This window comes from Mauremys reevesii, linkage group 1 (assembly GCF_016161935.1).
Source record: "Mauremys reevesii isolate NIE-2019 linkage group 1, ASM1616193v1, whole genome shotgun sequence".
In the NCBI taxonomy this organism is placed as follows: domain Eukaryota; kingdom Metazoa; phylum Chordata; order Testudines; family Geoemydidae; genus Mauremys; species Mauremys reevesii.
The window spans coordinates 45,105,045-45,127,562 of NC_052623.1; the positions used below are offsets into that span (position 1 = coordinate 45,105,045).

The 22,518-nt window shown below is 44.4% G+C and overlaps 1 protein-coding gene across 1 annotated transcript in view; it reads left to right on the forward strand.

Moving 5' to 3' along the window:
• The window catches only part of IFT88 (intraflagellar transport 88), an 81,536-nt gene extending 67,240 nt beyond the window's left edge, over positions 1-14,296 (forward strand). Inside the window, exons 25-26 of the mRNA XM_039527307.1 lie at positions 13,043-13,141; positions 14,029-14,296. Coding sequence (XP_039383241.1) covers positions 13,043-13,141; positions 14,029-14,150 — 221 coding nt within the window. The 3' untranslated portion in view covers positions 14,151-14,296. The remainder of the gene's footprint in view (positions 1-13,042; positions 13,142-14,028) is intronic.
• The last annotated feature ends 8,222 nt before the right edge of the window (positions 14,297-22,518 follow it).

Sequence of the window (22,518 nt, forward strand, 5' to 3'; positions counted from 1 at the left end):
ATAGGTCACGGGCAATAAACAAAAATTCACAGACGCCCGCCACCCATCCCTGACTTTTACTAAAATATCCTGTGGGACGACAAACAGAGCACTTCTGGGGCTTGCAGCTGCTCCAGCCCCACTGCTGCTCCTGCAGCAGGGGCTGATTATTGCTGCTCCAGCCCGCTGACCCAACACCAGCCACTGCTCTGGCATGCCCCTAGGCTGGCCACCGTTCTGGGGGCTTCTGCCCCGGGGCTGGCTGCCACCCTGGGGCTGAGAGTTACTCCAGCTCTGCCCTAGAAGTCCCGGAGGTCCCGGAATCTGTGACAGAATTGTATGCTTACTTATAATAGAATCAATAATAGTACAAGGTTCCCTTGTTTTGGACAGTGACACTGAAAACACATGCAGAGGGGAGACTACTGGGAGAATTAAGTGGGCTAGGTTTGCCCATAAAACTTAAAAATAAGTTACTACTTTTCAGAAATAAACTATACAGAAGATGCAGGAGAAACATTACAGCAGGGGTCGGCAACCTACGGCACGCATGCCGATTTTGAGCGGCACACAGCTGCCTGCCACGCTCCCAGCCCCACTCAGCCCCACCGCCCACCACTCTCCTCTGCGGGGGGCAGGAGGCAGAAGCTTGGTTCTGTGGCAGCCAAGCTTCCCCCTCCCCTGCTTCTTCCCCCAGTGTGGTGCTTTCCTGCCCCACCCCCTCTCGTTCCCTGCACCAATCAATTGATGGCCCTAGTGAGGGGGAAAGGGAGGGGGAAGAGCGGCAGTGTGTACACAGCTCCGTAGAGGAGACAGAGAGAGGTAGGGACGGGGCCTTGGGGAAGGGGGTGGAACAGGGCACATCCCTTCCAGCCCCCTGCCATGAGCCGCGCAGGGCAGAGGGCTCGGAGCACCCCTACGAACCGAGCACCCCAGCCCTCTGCCCTGATCCCCCCCAACACTGTCTTCTGTCCTACACCCCCCATGCCCCCCAGCCCTCTGCCCTGACCCCCCACACACACTCAGCATTCTGCCCTCAACCCTCCCACCCCCATACACACCCAGCCTTCTGCCCTGCACCCCACACACACACCCAGCCCTCTGCCCAGACCCCCCACACATTCAGCATTTTGCCCTGCACCCCACACCCCAGCCCTCTGCCCTGACCCCACACACACCCAGCCTTCTGCCCTGCACCCCACACACACACCCAGCCCTCTGCCCTGCACTCCCACAGTCCCATCCCTCTGCCCTGATCCCCCCCACACTGTCTTCTGTCCTACACCCCCCACTCCCTCCAGCCCTCTGTCCTGACCCCCCACACACACTCAGCATTCTGCCCTCAACCCTCCCACCCACATACACACCCAGCCTTCTGCCCTGCACCCCACACACACCCCCAGCCCTCTGCCCTGACCCCCCACACACACATTCAGCATTTTGCCCTGCACCCCCACACACATTCAGCATTTTGCCCTGCACCCCCACACCCCCAGCCCTCTGCCCTGACCCCACACACACACTCAGCCTTCTGCCCTCAACCCCGCCACCCCAACACACACCCAACCTTCTGCCCTGCACTCCCACAGCCCCAGCCCTCTGCCCTGACCCCCCCACACTCAGCGTTCTGCCCTGCATCCCCCCCACACTCAGTGTTCTGCCCTGCATCCCCACACTCAGCGTTCTGCCCTGCATCCCCCACACCCTCAGCCCTCTGCCCTGACCCTTGAACCCCCCCACACCCAGCCTTTTGCCCTGACCCCACACACTCAGCCTTCTGCCCTGCACCCCACATACCCCAGCCCTCTGCCCTGACCTTTGAACCCTCACACACAGTCTTCTACCCTGCACCCTCCATACATCCCCAGCCCTCTGCTCTGACCTTTGACCACCCACACACTCAGCCTTCTACCCTGCACCCTCACACACCCCAGCCCTCTGCCCTGATCCCTGAATCCCACCCCACCCCAGCCCTCGGCCCTGACCCCTGAAACCACCCCCCACCCAGGTCTGGGGTCCCGGCCGCAGGCCCTGCTCAGCCCGCTGCCAGCCTAGGTGAACAGAACCCCAGGCTGGCAGTGAGCTGAGCAGGCTGGCATAGTAAGATCAGCATTTTAATTTAATTTTAAATGACACTTTTTAAACATTTTGAAAACCTTGTTTACTTTACTTACAATAGTTTAGTTATATAATATAGACTTATAGAAAGAGACCTTCTAAAAACGTTAAAATGTATTACTGGCACGTGAAACCTTAAATTAGAGTGAATAAATGAAGACTCGGCACAGCACTGCTGAAAGGTTGCCGACCCCGGCATTACAGCATAATCCTAAGAATTCAACTCTTGCATGCATACTAGATAGAGTACAGAAAAACAGAGATCTGCAAGAGTGTTCAGTGGAGGACTCAGGGCCGTCCTCAGGCATACGCAGCTGCTTAGGGCACCACGAAATTTGCAGCACCAAATTGCCCCAAATTTCATGGTGCCCTAGGCAGCTGTGTGCTGCATACGCGGCAGCACCAGCCCTATCCCTCGGCCGGCCCCCCTGCAACAGGCAGGGCCATCCCTGGGGGCAGAGGGGGGGGGCGTGGGGCCCCAGACAACTCCCTCCACCCTGCCTCTTACCCTTCCCCCCGCTCCCTCCCCGGCCCACCCCCATTCCCCCAATGACCCCGCACTCACCAGCAGCAGGAAGCAGAGAGACACGGCCCCAGCCCGCTCCGCTTCCCTTGCCCTGGTCCCAGCCATATGGCTTGGGTTGGGGAGACGACTGCGCCCGGCTCTCACCAGTGGTAGGAAGCAGAGCACCGCGGCTGGGAGCTGGTGGAGTAAAGCGGGCTGGGGCCGGCTGTTCCGCTTCCTGCGCTGCTGCTGAGTGGTGGTGGGGATCTCTTCCCCCGAGCGACAGGCTGGGGCCAGGGTGAGGGGAGCAAAGTGGGCTGCTCCCGGCCCCCTGCTAATCCCCCAGGCCATTCTGGGCTTGTGGGGCCCCCAAAAGTGGATCCCCAGAGCTCCTGCCTCCCAGACCCTGGGGGAGGTCTGGGGCTGCATAGGGCACCCAAATGGCTAGGAACCGCCCTGGGAGGACTGTACCTCTATCATAATAAAGAAAAGCAGTTAAAAGTTATCCAGTCTCGGTTGCTTTTGAAGGTTTAATTTGTTCAAATTTTAAAAAAGGGAACCAAGTTGTGTTGAAATCACTATGATTTATTTTTGTATTGTTGGCAAGCTTTTCCAAAAGAAATATGTTCCTGACCCTTTAAATAGTTTCAGGGTTCTTTTGTTTTTCAATGCACAGCTAAGGAGCATTTTGCTACAACAGAGAGATGAGAAATAAGCTTGGAATTATTTCTCTCTTTTACAGGAAGACCCAGAAGTATCACTAGAAGATCTAGACACAGTCTGGATCTGGCAATTTCAAAGATTATAACTAAAATGAACACCCACTTTGGGGTTCTCCTAAACTTATCTTTCCTCAGCAAGCATCAGATTTGCATTTTGAAATATTTTTTTTTTTTTTTGGTGACGGGATGAGATATCATTGGTACCTCACCTTACAATGCTTTTCTGTAATAAAAAAAAATACAGAGGAGGTAGTGGCCCAGAGACGCAGTTTAGAGTGAGTGAGTTGTCTGAGGGTGGGTTGGTCCCCTTCTCCCATCCATCTCCAGAATCCATTGGATTGAAAGGCTGCACTCCTTGCCTTCTCCATGACTCCCCAGGCCCCAACTGGGAAAAAAGTGAAGGAAACTTGTGGAGACAAGGAAAATCTGAGTTTCTTTGCCCTCTCCATCCCTCCTGCAGTTATCTCAGAGGGTGGAATAGGGTTGACTCCTCATATTTGTACACACTCAGTAGAGCCTACAGGAAGCTCCATGTGTAATAAAGGGACGTGGATTTTAGAGCAGTGAAGGGCAATAGGCATTGCAGTTCAGGTCTGCACTTTAAGGCAAGAGATTTGCAGAAAGTCTTCTCACTATCTTAAGGCAAGAGCCTCACAGTCAGTTGCATTTTCAGTTGGCTTTCGGGGGAGGGGACGGGACTATTTCCCCCTTCGTGCTCCATTAACTCCAAATTCTCACATTAGAATAAATTGAACATGTTTTCTGCGTATTAACACACTCTATGGGTTAGCTTAACTTCCATGCTAGAAATGGTTTACACTTAAGCAGATTTTTAGATAAAATACTTTGCATTAGCTGGGCAGAGTGTTGAATTCATGGGTTTTGGCTAAACCAAGCCAAGCTCCCTTTTCTCTATGGACCCCCCTCCCCACCACCACCACCCCCAACCCCCAAAGTGTAAATGCATCTCTCTAGGTCCTTCAAACACATTTTGGGTTGGTGAAGCATCCTGATTCTCTGTTAAGAACTTTAGCCCACTATGCACTTTATTTCAGATACTTTAATTTTTTAAGGTGACTTAGATCTAACTAAATGATTTCACCCTTAATAGCCTGAGAAAAGAAAGTATTTCATACATGTTCTGTGCCTCATATACATTGTGTAAAATAGTACTAAAAATAGAATTAATGTATTCTGTCATTTTGGAGGAATTGCTTGTGTTGTAATTGTTCTTCCCACCTCTCTAACTTATGACCACTGAAAGTTTGCTTAGAAATACCAGCTGTAAATCTGTACAATTTGACTAATGTGGTATACATGTGTAACCCACACACCTCCTGGATGTGGTGGTCTGTCCCATCTAGTGGCACTGAGACCACTTAGAGAGAGTTAAATGAGTCTGCTGTATAGCCTTAGCTAAGGGCCAGTTGGTTTTTAGCTCATGTGGTAGAGCAGGGGTGGGCAAACTACAGCCCGTGGGTCGGGGGCTGCACCACATGGCTCAGCCCCGCTTTGGCCGAGGCTGCTCCAGTACTCCAGCTGGGTCACAGGCCTCACCACGTGGCTCAGCCCTGCTCTGGCACTCCAGCCAGGGCACTGAGTTGGGGGCCGCACTACACGGTTTCTGCGGCATTGCCCCGCTCTGGCGCTCAGTCAACCTGTGGAACTCCTTGCCTGAGGAGGTTGTGAAGGCTAGGACTATAACAGGGTTTAAAAGAGAACTAGATACATTCATGGAGGTTAAGTCCATTAATGGCTATTAGCCAGGATGGGTAAGGAATGGTGTCCCTAGCCTCTGTTTGTCAGAGGGTGGAGATGGATGGCAGGAGAGAGATCACCTGATCATTACCTGTTAAGTTCACTCCCTCTGGGGCACCTGGCATTGGCCACTGTCGGTAGACGGCATACTGGGCTGGCCCAGTATGGCCATTCTTATGCTCTAGCCAGGGCACAGAGTCGGGAGCCAGACCGCACAGCTCCCAGAAGCCGTGGCATGGCCCCGCTCCGGCTCCTACGTGCTCCAATGTCCCCCTCCGGTGCTCCAATGGGAGCTGCAGAAGCGGTACCTGCGGATGGTGCAGCGTGCAGAGCTGCCTGGCCGCACGTGTGTGTAGGAGCCAGAGAAGGGACATGCCACTGCGTTTGAGGTAAGTGCCGCTCGGAGCCTGCACCCCTGAGCCTCTCCCCATGCCCCACCCCTGATCCCCCTCCTGCTCTCCAAACCCCTAGATCCCAGCCCAGAGCACCCTCCTGCACCCCAAACCTCTCTTCCTCTGCCCCACCCCAGAGCCCGCACTCCCAGCCTGAAACTGCTCCCCTTCCAACACCCCTCCTCCAGCCCTGATTCCCCTCCCACCCTACGAACCCCTTGGTCCCAGCCCAGAGCACCCTTCTACACCCCAAACTCCTCATCCCCAGCCCCACCCCCAGAGCCTGCACCCCCATCCAGAGCCCTCACCCCCTTCCAAACCCCAACCCCAATTTTGTGAGCATTCATGGGCCGCCATACAATTTCTATTCCCCAATGGGGCTCCCGGGCCAAAACGTTTACCCACCTATGTGGTAGAGGTTTATGCACTAAGCTCCAGAGATCCCAGGTTCGATCCTGCCTGCCGACAACCAGGGTCTGTTGGTGTAACAAGTGGGGGCTTGTCCAGGATTTCAGCTGGGGAGTCTCTGAAGCTTGGGACATGCTTCCTCAGCTAGGGGAAGTATGTAACCCCCCCCATCAACAACCGGGGTCTGTCAGCATTACACATGTAACTAATCTGCCGACTAAGAAGTACAAAAACATTTGCAGAGAAATTAAAACCATTTCAGCTGGATATAGCAGTGCCAAAACCTTTAAGTGTTCCAAAGTAGAACTACGTATACAAGATTTTGCTGTACTAATCATTCTTCCACATAAAAATTACCAGTGATTTTGTTTTATATGTTCATTCTTTTTAGTTTAATTTTCCCTTCTAGCAATCTGCACCATCTGTATGTACAATAATCAACAGTAGCTTTTAAAGTGCAGTTGAAAGTATATGAGTGAACATTAATAAATGTGCACATTTATGCATAATATGTAATTACACTAAATTTTACATTAAGCGTATGACATAAGTAGCTAGGAAAAGTAGAGAAACAAGGTGTTTTAGGTAATATCTTTTATTGAATCAGCTTCTGTTGGAGAGAGAGACAGACAAGCTTTCAGGTTTACACAGAGCTCTTCTTCTGTGTTAGCTCAAAAACTTGTCTCTTTCACCAAAAGAAGTTGGTTCAATAAAAGATATTAACTCACCCACCTTGTCTCGCTAATATCCTGTGACCAACACAGTTACAACAATTCTGCATATAGGAAAATCAGAGTTAAGGCTGCTACTCTACCCTTAATCCACCTTGTTTTGTGTATTGAAAGGTCAGATAAAAACATATATGATTTATTTATTTTAATGCTTTGTTTATTTAGAAGTTTTAACAGGTTTACAAATGCATGCCATGTAAATATAAAAACAAAGCAATAATCATTACAACAATGAGCTCTTGTGTAGAGAGACATGGAATACAGTCATCAGATCCCTCTATTTAGCAGGGTGTTACGATCTTACTGAGTGAGCATGATTACAACATCCACGACTTGTCTTTTCTAGTGATTTTTGTGAACTCAAGTGAAATCTCTGATTTCATATTTAACAGACTAGTCATATCAATCAAATGTTAATTTAAAAAATTGGTTAGGTGTGCTAGTGTTTTCACAGGGGAATGTACTTTGTCTGAGTATTGAATAAATTGTCTCCAAATCTATTTTGCTGTGAACGTAATTGGTACGTTGACTTTTCCATAACAACCTCCAATTTTTTTGTTGACCTTTCCTCTAGAGTTAGCCTCACACTTGAAAATGACAACTAGTCTATCAGTAGCCTAGCAGCTACTAGCAGATTGGAGGTTAATTTTTTATTTTCTTGTGTGTGACCATTTGTTCTAGGAAGCCCCAGGAGGATTGGCACAGGATTTTGTGCACAGTAATAAATGCCAGGATTCGGAGTGTATTATCCATCTCTGTGCACGTATACATCCAATTAACCATTATGCACACAGATTGAGAGGAAAAGCAAGGGAGATTATGAGAGTGGTAGCCATAATTCCAAGTTTACTTGCTTTTTGTGATTAAATATAATTTTAAAATCAAATTTATAAAATATCTTAACCTACTTTTTGTACTCAAATTCTTTTAAAGGTTTTTTTATATTTTGATTCTTTGAAGGAATGTTTTTCTTTGGTTTAATTAATATTGTATTGGTCTATTGGCATTTTGGATGGACCAAAAATCAATATAGTGTGAATGGCTCTGCTAGACTAATTACAGTGGTGATGTAGTAATGGCTTTTTAATAGAGAATGATAAATTGCTCCTTTGCAGATTAAAGTCACTTTACTTTCACTGGAAGTTAGTCACTGACACAAAGAGCTAGTTCGACTCTTCACTATATGTGCCATTGTTAAATAAATAAATAAAGTGTAATTGACTAAAATGTTGTGACTGCATAGAATATTGTTTTCATTATGGGCAGTAACTTTTATTATTTTAAAAGTGAATGCTAAAATTGTTCTTATTATTTGTACTGTTTCTAGAATAATGCAGGCAGAACTTATTTGCAGTCTGAGAAATGTTTGCAGTGGATCTTTACTGCAAGTACTTGTTTAGTCTTCCCAACAATTACTATAACTCAGAATCTATACTCTAGCAGATAAAACCTCTTGCTTCCGTAGAGTTTCCATTGTCATTCTTGCTTCCATAGAGTTTCCATTGTCATCCTTTGTCTTAACGTTATCTTTATATTTTCCTTTCTTTATACATGCCTTCTGTCAACCCAGTGGTTATAATAGGTTTGTGAACTTGTCCTGCTTTTGGTTTCTTTTGACTCTTTCTCTGCATGATCTCTGTCTTTCCTCCCATTTTGGCAGCTGTCTTTTCCCTGAAAATACATGCAATCCTTTCTCAGAAGTGTTAAAAGGTCTGTGTAAATTATTCTTTAATCAAGGGTGATGCATTTTTAATAACACATTATTTAATTTTACAGCTTTTTCCTTGGCTAGACAGGCAGACAATCAGTAGGCCATTTTTGGTGAAATTTGGTGTTATTTCCATAACCCACAAGTGAGGAATGCATATTAAAGCAAACCAGATTTTCTGTTCACTACAGACTAGACATCTCACCTCTGTAAAGTATGCACATTTGTGCTAAAATGCATTAAAAGCCAGCTCCTCCTTTGAAATTCTTCTGTCCAGTGTGGGGTCCCAAGATCCTACAGTCTACGATGCAAAATTATGTTCCATGGAGTTGGCCAAATTACACATTTAGAGAGAGTAAAAAAAAATAAAAGATTTATATGCAAAGAGAACTGCAAAATGTAAAATTTTATGACAGAAGTTTTCACTACTTACCAATTGTATTATAAAGCTCTCAGTCAGCAAGATTATTAATTACTACCCAGTGATGGCCAAGTCATACATCCCTTGCTAGGGTTTAACACCTCCCAAAAGCAAAGATTACCTTACTGATAAGTAGGAGCAGCTTTTCCTCTCAATCTCTGTTCATAATCCCCAAGGATATGGGAGTTTTGCTTGAGCAGAAACTTATAGGATCAGTTTGTTGGTTAGTTTGACAAACTGGCCCGTCCCGCCAGGGTGCTTACCCTGGCGAGCCACATGCCAAAGGTTGCCAATCCCTGGGCTAGGTGCTGAAAAAGCAAATAACTTGGTAAAAGTGTATCAATATTTAAAGGCAGATGCAAAAGAGTGATAGGTCTAACTAGTTATTAGAATGAACTGTATTTTATGTGGGTGCTGTTTTATGTGTAAGGAATAAATATGCAGACAGCAAATCACATAGTGCATGTTGTATTTCACTTCAGAAAACCTTCATTTTTTTTCAGTCTGCTAGTTTTGTCAGAAAAAAAAGTGGTTTCTTGTGTTAGAGTAGATGTGGATTTCCCAATTTTTTTTTATTCAGTCACAAGTCCCATTAACTTAATGTCATGAGAATTTTGCCAGAGTAAGGATTAAGTAAAAGCTACGTAAGGACCATAGGATTCAGTCCAAGAGGCCTCATAGTTAAAATTGCTCAATTTAGGGTACTGAAGTACAGTGGATGGGTCATTTATGAGAAACACCAGGTGCGCGAGGTAATATCTTTCATTGGACCAACTTCTGGTGAAAGAGACAAGTTTTTGAGCGACACAGAGCTCTTCAAGTCTTCGGTTTATTTATAGTCTGTTTGCATTTCTGGTTTTCCTTTTTATGTTCAGCTCTTCTTCTGCTTTTCTGTTTATGTCAAACCCTGCAGCTGCTTCTTTGCAATATCTCTAAATTACATGCTTCTCGCTCTCCCGTCTAAGGGCTTGGCTACACTGGAGAGTTGCAGCGCTGGTGGTCGGTTTACAGCGCTGCAACTTACACACCGTCCACACTTGCAAGGCACATACAGCGCTGCATCTCCCTGGCTGCAGCACTGGCTGTACTCCTGCTCTGCCTCGGGTATAGCTATTGCAGCGCTGGTGATGCAGCTCTGCTCCGCCAGTGTGGCCACCAAAAGCGCTGTAATTGGCCTCCAGCAGAATTTTCCCATGATGCTTTTAACTAAAGAACTCTTTGTTTTGTTATGATGCCTCTTTGTTTTGTTGTGAACTCGGGGCTCCCGGAGCTGCTTATCTAAAAAACTAACACAGCTCCTGTTTGCTGTGAATGAGGCAGGCAGGGGGATGAATGTCTACAGCTAGTGTTTGCTTTAGGAGAGAAACAGCACGGCGGGGAGGGGGAGGGGGGGAAAGGAGACCATCGGAGCAGCTGCTTATCTGGTCTGCAGGCTGTTTGCATTTAAGAGTGAATGAGGCGTCGGGGAAATGGTCAGAATTTGCAAGGCAGGGAGCTGACACAGTGTCGGCTCCAAAAATCCTCCCTCTCTCTCTCTCTCCCCCCCACACGCTACCTGTCATACTCCACCCCACCCCCTCTTTTGAAAAGCACGTTGCAGCCACTTGAATGCTGGGATAGCTACCCATAATGCACCTGTCATAAACAGATAGTTAAGGGTTAAGGTCTCTTTTATCTGTAAAGGTTTAATAAGCTCAGTAACCTGATGGACACCTGACCAGAGGACCAATCAAGGGACAAGATAATTTCAAATCTCTGTGGAGGGAAGTCTTTGTCTGTGTTCTTTGTTTGGGTCTTCGTTCTCTCTTTGGATCTAAGAGGGGCCAGATGTATTTCCAGGCTCTCCAAGTTTCCTGAAGTATTCTCTTCTATTCAGTATAGTGAGTATTAGAAAGGCGGATTAGTCTTCTAATTAATTTCTGTATTTGCAAATGTGTGTTTGCTGGAACCCTATTTTATTTTATTTTTTGGTTGCTGTATTTGTCCTGATGCTAGCTCTCTAGTTTCATAAGTTATACCCTGTAACATTTCCATCCTGGTGTTACAGAGATAGGTTACTTTCTTTCTTTCTTTTAATAAAATCCTTTTCTTTTTAGAACCTGATTGGTTTCTTCCCTTGTTTGATTTTCAGGGGAAGGGGAGGGGGGAAAAGTGAATCCCTCTTTGTTTTGATTCAAGGAGTTTGAATCAAGGTGATCTCTCCCAACGACTAGGGGAGGGGGGAGGAGGTGGGGGAATGGTTTATTTCCCTTTGTGTTAAGATCCAAGGAAGTTGGGATCTGTGTTCCCCAGGAAAAGTTTGGGGGAACAGGGAGTGTGCTAGACACTGGAATTTCTAGCTGGTGGCAGCTTTACCAGATCTAAACTAGGATTTAAGTTTAGAGAAGCCTATGCAGGTCCCCATCTTGTGAACGCTAAAGTTCAAAGTGGGGAATAAACCTATGACAGCACCACTCCCAACACCACTGCAAATGCTGCAAATGTGGCCACACTGCAGCGCTGGTAGCTGTCAGTGTGGCCACACTCCAGCGCTTTCCCTACACAGCTGTACGAAGACAGCTGTAACTCCCAGCGCTGCACATCTGCAAGTGTAGCCAAGCCCTCACTGTCAGAATCCTTTCACATGCTACCTTGATTTTCTTTATCTTGGTTTCAGCAGCCTCCTTCTCTCTGAAACTAACCTATTAAATCTATACAATTGCTGCTATTAGTAGTCTTCCTCTCTGGCAATCCCAGCTATGTGATTCCCCTCTTCATATCCCTTCAAATCCCTTCCTTTTCTGTCACTTTCATCATCAAGTGCAAACTTACTGTCTTCAGAGTCCTACGGCCTTATTATTTGTATTATTGTAACACCTAGGTGCACAGATCCTACCTACTCTCTCACTCTCCCTGCAGACCCTTTTTAATCCTCCTCCGATTCTCATCTTCACACCTTCTTCCAGCTTGCTACTCACTTCCTGGCCCCTGGGTCTTGTCCAAAGCACATTGTACTTAATAAGAGACTTCACTGAGCTTTGGATCAGGCCCCTTGTCTCCCAATTGATTTCTGTTTATTCAGATCCCTCTATAAAACATTTCCTCCATGAAGCTTTTTTATAATAATCCACCAAAGATAGATAAATAATAAACTCTTCTCCTCACCCTATACCCCAAACTATATTTTCTCTGTCTGACTTAGATTATATGTTCCTTGGAGCAGAAGCAGTGTCCTCCTGTAGGGCTTGTGAATGGCTGAGCATGCTGCACTCAGCAATAATATTAGAGTAAAATAAATATTTGTCTTCCTTGGGGAAGAATACACTTGTAAAGATTATAACAATTTATTAACAATATTTGTAATAAATATGGGAATTACAATTTGTAGCCAACTCCTGACTTCATACCCTTTGCCTGTTCCCTTTCAGCTGGGAACATTTCTAATAACAGCATTGTTGCCTGTTGCAAAGAAGTATATTTATGTTTGGCTGCGTGGCATAAGATGCTCTGTAAATACACCAGTCCAAAACAAGGGGCATTTTCCCCTGGAAGCAAAATATTGAATCACAAATTGTTCCAGCAGACAAAATTGAAAGCTTCCTATAAACTGTGAAAAAGATTCAAGGTTGCCCTGTGACTAGACCGTTTAGAGGGTCTGGAATACTGCTGTGGCAATAGAATGTTAATCTGACAGTGTCTGGGTACTAGGCAGCCATCAGAACAGTCACATGCCAGGGGGCCCATTGCAAACTGAGCTGAATAGAATGTTTACAGCAAGATGCAGAGCCAAGATGTACTGTATGTATGAGCTGTGCCTGACTGCCATGCCAACAGCACATGCCTCTCAGACATTTCTAATGAAAGGCAAAGTAAGTGTTCTGGATTTGAGACTGATAGTGTCTGACAGGTGGATCACACCAATATATGAATAGATATACATGTCTGAAATGTTTGTATGCATTGTAAAACAGGCATCATTTGTAGGACCCACATGTTGTAATCGGTTTAAGCCCTCAAATATTAATTTTCCTTAATTTTAATAGATGTTTTAAGATGTTAGAATTTGAAGCTAAAAAGATGTACAATAAAAGTTTAATTATCCCAGAGCATGAGTGGCACTGTGTATTTTGACACAGATCACAGAGGTCATATTTTTAGAAATCCATATTAAAATTCAGTATGATGGCCATCAGGATAATAATGGTGTAAGATATAAAAAAATTATTTAATGCAAATTAGTCCAATTTCAATTGCCTATCTTGCTTTCATGAAGTATGCGGCAGTGTTTTATTGTGGTTTTTCTCTTTTTTTTTCCCCCCAGATAGTGGCGGTAGCGCTAAGGGGGAACGACTAAGTGCCAAGCTAAGGGCTTTGCCTGGAACAAATGAGCCTTATGAAAGCAGTGGTAATAAAGAAATAGGCAAGTGGACTGTGGTACCTTCTGAGTTGCTCCATCTTGCCTAGACAAATGGAATGAGAAATAATTGCTGAAAATCATATTGAATTGCACAAATTATGGAAGCATTTTCATCATGAAACATGGATGAAAAATAGTTATTGTTTCTTTGTTCCCAGGTCTACCATAAAATCATTAACTTATGCTTGTATGTTCTCAAACATATCCATTTAAAAAGGTGATTTAAACTACCGAGTCTGCTCACTGCAATCCTCTGCCAGTTTTTGTACTTTTACAATCACATATTTTATTAAGGGGAGCTTTTCAAAATAGCCTAAGGGAGATAGGCACCTCAATCCCATTGAAATTCATTAGTGCCTGGAATTCTTTTACTGAACCCATCCACCATTACTCTTCTGCCAAGCTCCTTCCTAAAACCTATTTCTCTAAGTCTTGCATATTAACTATATAGTTGTAATAAAGCAATAGAAATAATTTTGAAAAGGAAACTCTAGCCACCAGAACATATGCATGACCACTATTGTTCTCTTCCTCTTGTTCTGTAATGGAGTAATGTAGAACCCAAACCTGCATAGACTCTTACACAATGCAGAATCTCATTGACTTCAGTGGGACTGCACTTGGGTATAATGGTTTTAGCTAGTAAATAGCTAAAATAGATTGGGGGTTGGACTAGATGACCTCCTGAGGTCCCTTCCAACCCTGAGATTCTATGATTAAATCCCAAAGTGGTAAACTTTTCAGGGCACAAAATCAGTGTCTCTTGTAAAGCATCATGCACATCTATAGCATGCGCCACATGATTCTTGATTTTAGTCTCGTGTGATTGATACAAGCTAAATTGCTTTAAAATAAAGCTTATGTTTCAACTCTTTTCTTTTGAATCCTAGATGCTTCCTATGTAGATCCACTTGGACCACAAACAGAGAGGCCAAAAACTGCAGCAAGGAAAAGAATGGATGAAGATGAGTTTGCTGATGAAGAGTTAGGAGAGGATTTGCTTCCAGAATAATGTACAGTACAGGATACCATTTATGTGTTTTGAAAATTTTAGCAGAAAAATATTCAGAAATGATAATTTTGTATTAGAATTTGATAGATTTTTCTCAAATATTTTATGTTGTATTTATGGTAATGTGTATATATAAAATTGTGAATTTGGAGTCAAGAGTTTCTATTATAATCAATAAAACAGTAAAAAATAGTTTTTTTGTTTTGATCATGCATACAAGCAGTGCACAGGCACTTTTCTAACAAACTGGTTGTGAATTGTAGCAAATTTAGAAAGCTTTTGTTTGCACAGATATTACACATTGTAACAGTATCAAGCATAGATGTCTCTTCAGTGGTTTACATTTTTATAGCATCTTTCAACCCCAAATACCTCAAAGATCATGCAAGAAGGATGGGAATTTCACAGGCCTAATGAGAGAGCAGAATTTATTTTATAATCAGTATGAACTGATTTACTTTAATAGTGTCACATATTACACTGTCATCTTCAAGGCCCAATTCAGCGAAGCACATAAGCAAATGCTTAATTGAATGAGACTTAAGCACATACTTAAGAGCAGGCTTAAATGATTTGCTGAATCTGAGCCAAAATGCAGCTACACTCGGACTTCAAAATTGGCACCTACCTCCCCTCACTCGAGGTCAGCCTCTTGGGTGTTTAAAAGCAAAATATCATATTTTTGTCATTTTACTCCTGTGTGTGGTCAGAGGATGCACATGCTAGAATAAAATCCAGCGCCATCAACAGAATTGGTAACTAGATTTCAGTTGCAGAATCTTAGTTATTGAGAACTGAGCTTGATTTTCAGATCCCAGGTTATGTGTCCAGAACTGACAGAAAAAACATCATTTTGCTTGTGAACCAAACAAATCTGATATGGAGATATTGACAGGGTGACTGTATTTCCCAAAGAGAAAACGGAACACCCCAGCTGCTCACCCAAGGCATCCCCCTACCCCCACACAAGGCTGTCGCCCATTGCTGGAACCCTGAGGAGGGCCCCTCAGGAGTCTGTCATCTATCACTGGAACTTTTCAGGGGGCTCCCTGTCATTTGTCACTGCCAGGGCCCCACTGGCTGTCTGCTCCAGAGTCCTGCAACCCCTGGGGCCAGAAGCAGAGACTGTCAGGGAGGTCTCTGGAAGTCACAAAATCCATGACCTCCATGACATGAACATTGCCTTAATTATTTGACATTGATAACCACAAGTGACTGATTTATATTAACCACAAAATCAACCAGGCACTTGAACCAACTTCCAAACCCAAGAGGTGGAATCAAATTGCTTGACATTAACCTTTGGCTGAAGGATCATCTATTGGAGAAGTCTTCGGGGTAGAACCCTGCATCAAAGACAGCTGCATGGCCAGGCATTAGGGTCCAGAGATCCTCAAATATAGTTAGCTGTCAATGAGCTGAGCCTAGCTGCCCGATGTGGGTTCCATCCAGCCATAATAGTTTTCATTAAATATAAACCTGTTTCAAAATTTTGAAGTTTGGGACATGACAAAGGAAGTAACTCTGCTCAGCTGCCTCCATCAGCAATTCCTGCAGTCCCAGACCTGCAGCATCAGAAGGGATTGGAAGCCTTCCCTAGGGCACGCACCGCACCAGCGGCTTAGCACCTTACTCACATGTGGGGCCATTACACAATGGTCAGGTCAGAATTTTGCATTTCTCTGTCCCTCTCATGATGTAGAAAACTAGGCATGCAATGCAGCTGCTATTGTGGGCCTCGTCCAAGGCCCACTGAAGTCAAACTACACTAGTACATATTAAACATATTGATACACCTTATTGTTCACCCTCTTGAAACATGAGCTCTTATTAATAAATAGGGGTGAAAGAGCTAGGTACAGTGACAAATCTCCACGCTCAGGCAAAACTTTCATCAGCTGCAAAGTTACAAGAGAATTCAATGGGAATTTTGATTGAATAAAGACCAGAAGATTGGGCCTTTAATTAATAGTCATGGTCCTGAGCGACATAATTTGGATCTACATCTGAAATTTCCCAAAGTGTGTGCAGATGACCCACAGCTCTACAGCACATACAGACAAACCACTGCCACCAAGAAGGCCTGCCCAGTGCTTGGATGGGATCAGCTCATCAGTAAAGAACAGCTGGCTGAAGTGGAACCTGAGCAAGATAAAAGTGATGCTGGTGGTCCGAGGAAAGTATTTTGAAGATTTGCAACTGTGAAGCAGTCTTCTTTGGTTGCAGGTACACCTCCACAATTGGTAAAGTCAGCCTGTAGTTTAGGAGCACTCTTAAATGCCTCATTGAAACTAAGCTTTCACATAGCAGCATCTGCAAGCAATACTTTTTATCGTCTCTGGTTAGCAAAGAGACTATCCCATCCTGGTGGACAATAAACTGGCCTCAGTTATTCAAGCCTTAGTCACCTCTCAGCCGGATTACAGCAATGCAATATACCTGGGCATGAAACCTTCAGCACTGAGGAAATGTCAAGTAATATTGAACACTGCAGCACTTCCTCTCTGCCACATTGGCAACAGATGGTACCTCAAACCTGTCCTCTGCTTTCTACACTGGCTTCCCACAGAATGTCAAATCAAGTTCAAAGTCTCAGTCCTTGTCTAAAAGAGGCTCCGTGGCATCTAAAAGATCAGCTAAAGCTCCAGGATGAAGACTGTGGTAACAACTGCGCTCCTCCGGCACAAGGGAACTCCCTCCAATAAGGGTGTAAATCTTGTCTGTGAAGGAGACTACAGTAATGCGTGTGGTATAAAACGCCTATAGAATAGATCCAGGGTTTGTTACAATCATTAAAGGCAAGGACAAGCAGCAATGCTCAGATCCAGCGCTAAAGCGTTTGGCTCTGAAGTGCTGATCCTAGTCTATGGTCTCTAAGAATTATTTCAGCCATTTGCAATCAGGCTTGTACTCATTGCTTAGAATCTCCACCATCCATACTCTGAAGGCAGCAGTGACACACAATCTTTCTATTCTGACCTGTAGAGCTGCACGTGTATAAACTACCTGTTCCTTTAATTTCTCCCACATGAATGTAGACTGAAAGCAATTCCAAGTGCTTTTCTGATAATCTTTTTGGGAAAAGATAAAAGCTGGATCTGTCTGAATCCTGCCATTCTTTGGCCCAACTTCCCAAATTATACCATCCAAATAAAAAGCAATTTTAAATGGCTCTGCACCAAAACAATCCTGACCTCAATGGAGGCTAGTGCAGGAGGGTTACAAAAACCTAGATCCAGCCATATTTTCAGCCTCAAGCCCCCAAATTCAAATGCCTAAATAGAGAATTAGCCTTGCTGCTACTAGTGCACATACATAGTCTGGAATTTGGAGCATGTGCACTGCAAAACCCCAAGTTGGGCAATTTTGGGTCCCAAGGCAAAATAGCTAGAAAGTGAACATAGCCACTTCTGCATCACTAGGAAAATCTGGATGCTGATGCCTCCCAGCCCAACCGGACTGGTAAAACATATTGGATACTGTACATATCCTGCCGAACTTTCAACCCTGCGTCCCTCAATTCTACAGTCTAAAGGCAAGAAAAATGAAGCAGCCCTTAGTGCACCAAAAATCCAGACCGTTCAGCAAAGTGGTACAGCAGCACAACAAACACAAGATAGATCTGCTGCCTACAGCCAGCTAGTTTTATAAATTCCAATCCCAGTTACATAGAAAAGTGCAACTGCTCCAAATTCACTGGAAAAAAAAATCCAGACTCCCCTTCCCCCCCAGTGCAACCCCTTCAGTGGTTCTGCAAAGACACGAAGCACCTGGAGCCTGCTGGGTCCTACTATTTGGGGGCACCAATCCCCCAAAACTTTACCATCAAAATAGATAACAGAAAGCGCAGGTGCTGGCACAACCCCATGCAAGAGCAATGCAGAAACATATGGTACCCCTGGACCATGCCAAATGCAGAATTTTGGGGGCCACAAACCTAAATTCTACTACATAGAGACCAAGCACAGCGGCTCCCGGCCCCATATGAAATGAGCCTTCTGCCACACTTGAAAAGCCCACATATGGGCCTGGATCCAGGAGAGCCGTACCTATTTTTCCATTTAGGCCCACAAAGTGTTACCTTCTGGTTAGACTGGGATCTTGTACATTAAAGGACTCTATTCCAAGCTACTGTGTTCCAGGGAAGCTATAGCAGCCCAGAGCACCTATCTTGATCTTTCTAGACAGAGCTAAATTGCAAACCCTCACACTTACATCTTGCAGAGGAACTGATCACATTATGTGTGGTAGCTACAGTAGCTGGCTCATGAGTGAACTTTTCAAAGCAGTGTCGGGGACTGAGACATCTTTTAGATTCATTTTAAAAACGTTTCAATTGAATGTTAGAATCAGCAGGATCCATGTGGTACATGTGTGGTGCACCATGATGCAGCCGCGCCCAGGTGAAGTAGGAGTGGCTCGGTTTGTTTTCCATGCAGATTGTACAGATTGTGATTTGGGGCCCAAAAGCGCCAAAGCCATCTGGATCCAGGGGCCATTGCTGATTTTTTGTGGTGCTCGTGCCTGTTTCCAAATTACTAAGTGCAGTAGGAGCAGTGATTTCCCTACACCCCCCCTGAATTTCCCCAACACCCCCCCCCTGTTTTGTGAACTAGTTACATGCCAGTTTAGTGACTGTTTGGAAATTTGAATTGAAATTGAAATATTAATACACACTTTAAAAGCATATAAAGTGTATGATAAAATACCTGTATCTGAAAAAGTAGAATAGATTTGAAAAGTATGAACATAGACTAGTTTCCTTATACAGCTGTTGTTTTTTATGACAATGTCAGTGCATTCATTTCAGTGATGTTGCCAACCTAATAATTTCAAATTATGATTTGTAAGCAAAGTCTAAATGAGCTCTCCCTGACAGCTAGTGATGAGCTGGGGGTGGGAAAGGCTTCAGGACCAGATTGTATTTACATTCACACCTAATCTACCTAGGTATCCAGCAAACAGAGCTGTGTTGCCCAAGTGATAGATTTTGGCTGGAGTTGGGTTACAAATCACTTGAATGCGGGGAGGGTGGAGGGGGGAAATGAAATGTTGTTCTTATTGTATGAGTAAAGGGCAGTAGAACTGTACTTAGCCTGTGCTGATTGAGGGAATCAAGAGAGAGGGTAGGGACAGGTGTTTTGCTTGATGGTCTGTCTGAGTCACAAGTACTGTTTGACCTGCCACTCTCTACTGTTCAAAGACAAAGCTGATTAGGCTCCATAGATAGTCTTTTGTTTTGTTAAGTGACCACTACAGCTGAAATGACTGATAATCAGGTCTAAGTGCTTAGACCTGCTGTGAGGCCAGTGTTTCTGTGGAAGAGACAGCCCAGCGTGCACTAGCAGTGAGGTTCCCCCACTGAGAGATCAGCTGAAATCACTGAGAGCTCAGTGGAACTTCAAGAGACCAACTAGCAAAGGTCACAGTGGCAGGTGGCAGCAGAAGGTGACGGTGCAGGGCCATTGGCAACAGAGTGATGGAGTGAACGGTGGCACAATGAACAGCTGTGGCCAGAGTGAACTGTGAGCAGCTGGAGGAACAAGCAAGGTGCCTTCTTGCCTCCAACCTGGGAGATGAACTCATCTGAAAACACCTCAACTCTGAGTCTCCACTGACAGAGGACAACACCAGTGAGTGGGGTGCGGTGGAGGGAAAAGTGAGGGGCATTTAAATAAACATTTGTTTGTTGGACTATATTTTAGTGACTTTGCTCCAGAATGCTAGATTTGTGACTGGGAATGGAAACTTATATAAATATGTTTCCTAGTAGGCCAAGATTTTTAAACTGCATTATTTGCCAAGGTTGTTATCTCACATCATTGCTATCTTGAGAGGTCATTATGTTGGGGAGTTTCTGTACTAAATGTTTTTATTATTATAATTAATTTTTACATAAGAATGGCCATACTGGGTCAGACCAATGGTCCATATAGCCCAGTATCCTGTCTTCCGACAGTGGTCAAGGCCAGGTGCTTCAGAGGGAATGAACAGAACAGGTAATCATCAAGTGATCCATCCCCTGTTGCCCATTCCCAGCTTCTGGCAAACAAGCTAGCGACACTCAGAGCATGGTGTTGCATCCCTCCCCATCCTAGATAATAGCCACTGATGGACCTATTCTCCAGGAATTTATCTAATTCTTTTTTTAATCCTGTTATAGTTTTGGTCTTCACAGCATCCCCTGGCAAAGAGTTCCAGGAGTTGACTTTATGTTGTGTGAAGAAGTACTTCTTATAGTTTTTTTAAAACCTGCTGCCTATTAATTTCATTGGGTGACTGCTAGTTCTTGTGTTACGTGAAGGATTAAATAATATTTCCTTATTCACTTTTTTCACACCTGTCAAGATTTTAGACCTCTAGCATATCCCCCCTTAGTCGTCTCTTTTCTAAACTGAAAATTCCCGTCATTTTAATCTCTCCTCCTGTTTCATATCCCTAATCATTTTAGTTGCCCATCTCTGTACCTTTCCAATTCCAATATATCTTTTTGGGGATGGGGTGACCAGATCTGCACACAGTATTCAAGGTGTTCACGTACCATGGATTTATATAGAGGCAATATGTTATTTCCTGTCTTATTATCTATCCCTTTCTTAATGACTCCCAACATTCTGTTTGCTTTGGTGACTGCCACTGCACATTGAGTGGATATTTTCAGAGAACCATCCACAATGACGCTAAGATCTTTCTTGAGTGTTAACAGCTAATTTAGATCCCATCATTCTGTATGTATAGTTGAGATTGTTTTCTAATGTGCATTACTTTTCATTTATCAACATTGAATTTCATCTGCCATTTTGTTGCCCAGTCACCCAGTTGTGTGAGATCCCTTTGTAACTCTTCGCAGTCAGACCGATCAGCAAAGCCAATGCTGACAAACTATGTGAAAAGGCAGCAGAACACCAAGCCTCTGTAGTGCATCAACATGCAGAAAGCCTTATAAACCCACTTTCAAAGCCAATTTTAGAAGTACTTAATGAGGCTGTTAAGAATGTTGGAGACACAACACAGTTCATGCGAACAAACATGGCTGTGGCATCCTACTTTCTATTTAAGCAAGAGATACCACACACTATAAACTGGAGGCCGATGTTAAGTGCATTGTCACTTGTTCATCCTGAAGTTGAACACTGGTTCTGAACAAGACCAGCAAATGCTCGCTATCTTTCTGCAAGAAACTCAACTGACTGGCTAGAAGCATGCGGTGCAACAGTGGAAAGACTCAGCAGTTGAAAAAGTGGCGAACTCTCTCACCACATTCAAAAAATTTGCATACATGGATGCACCGATGCAAATGGGCATCAAGTATTAAGTCACTGTGTACATTATCTTGATGTCAGTGGTAGGCCAGTAGATGCATTTCTAGATGTTCAAGTTATAGAAGACACATCGGCTGCATCTGTGACAACCCACATCTTAGAAGAGTTAAATGCTTGTCAATTGGACCCCAAACAGATGGCTGCTTGTGCATTTGATGGAGCTGCAAACATCTCTGGAAGACCTGATGGAGTACAAGCTTTGCTCAGAGAAAAGTGTAACCCTAATCTCTCCTATACACACTGCAGAAGCCATCTACTCCAACTAGCACTAGTATGAGCTGCAGAATCTTCAAAAGACATTTAAAAAGCTATAAATTTAATGTCTTCATTATATTCTTTTTTCAGCAAGAGTCCAAAAAGACTGAATATCTTGGAAAACATAGAAGATACTTGAACTTCAGTCCCAGTGTTAGTCCAACCTGGGAAAACCCACTGGCTTTCTCATGAGCAATCCTTGGCTGTTGTCTTAAAATTACTCCAGCCGTTATTACTGGCTTTGGAAAGTATCTACCAAGATGGGATGGATCTAAGTAGTGAGGCTGGTGGATTACTTTTGCTACTACATTCAGAGAAGACTATTGCCATTCTCTCTCTTGTAACTCTACTGTTGAAACCACTTGGGTCATTACCCAATGCCATCCAGGCAGGGCTGGCTCCAGTCACCAGCCCAGCAAGCAGGTGCTTGGGGTGGCCAACGGAGAGGGGTGGCACATCCGCCTTTCGGTGGCAATTCAGCAGCAGGTCCCTCACTCCCTCTCAGAGCAAAGGACCAGCTGCTGAATTGCCACTGAAGCAGCGGTGGTAGAGCTGATCGTGGCTTTTTTTTTTTTTCTCCTGCTTGGGGTAGCAAAAACCCTGGAGCCGGCCCTGCATCCAGGCATCTGCTACAACTGTAGTAGAACTTTGTCCAGCAATAGAAGCTACATTTGGATCAATCAGAGAGCTATCCATTGAAAAAGGACTGGAAGAAGCAAAGACTTCAGTCCAGAAGTTGACTAATGAAGGCATTAATATTGAATCCTTAAGTGAAGAAGACAAGAAGTGTT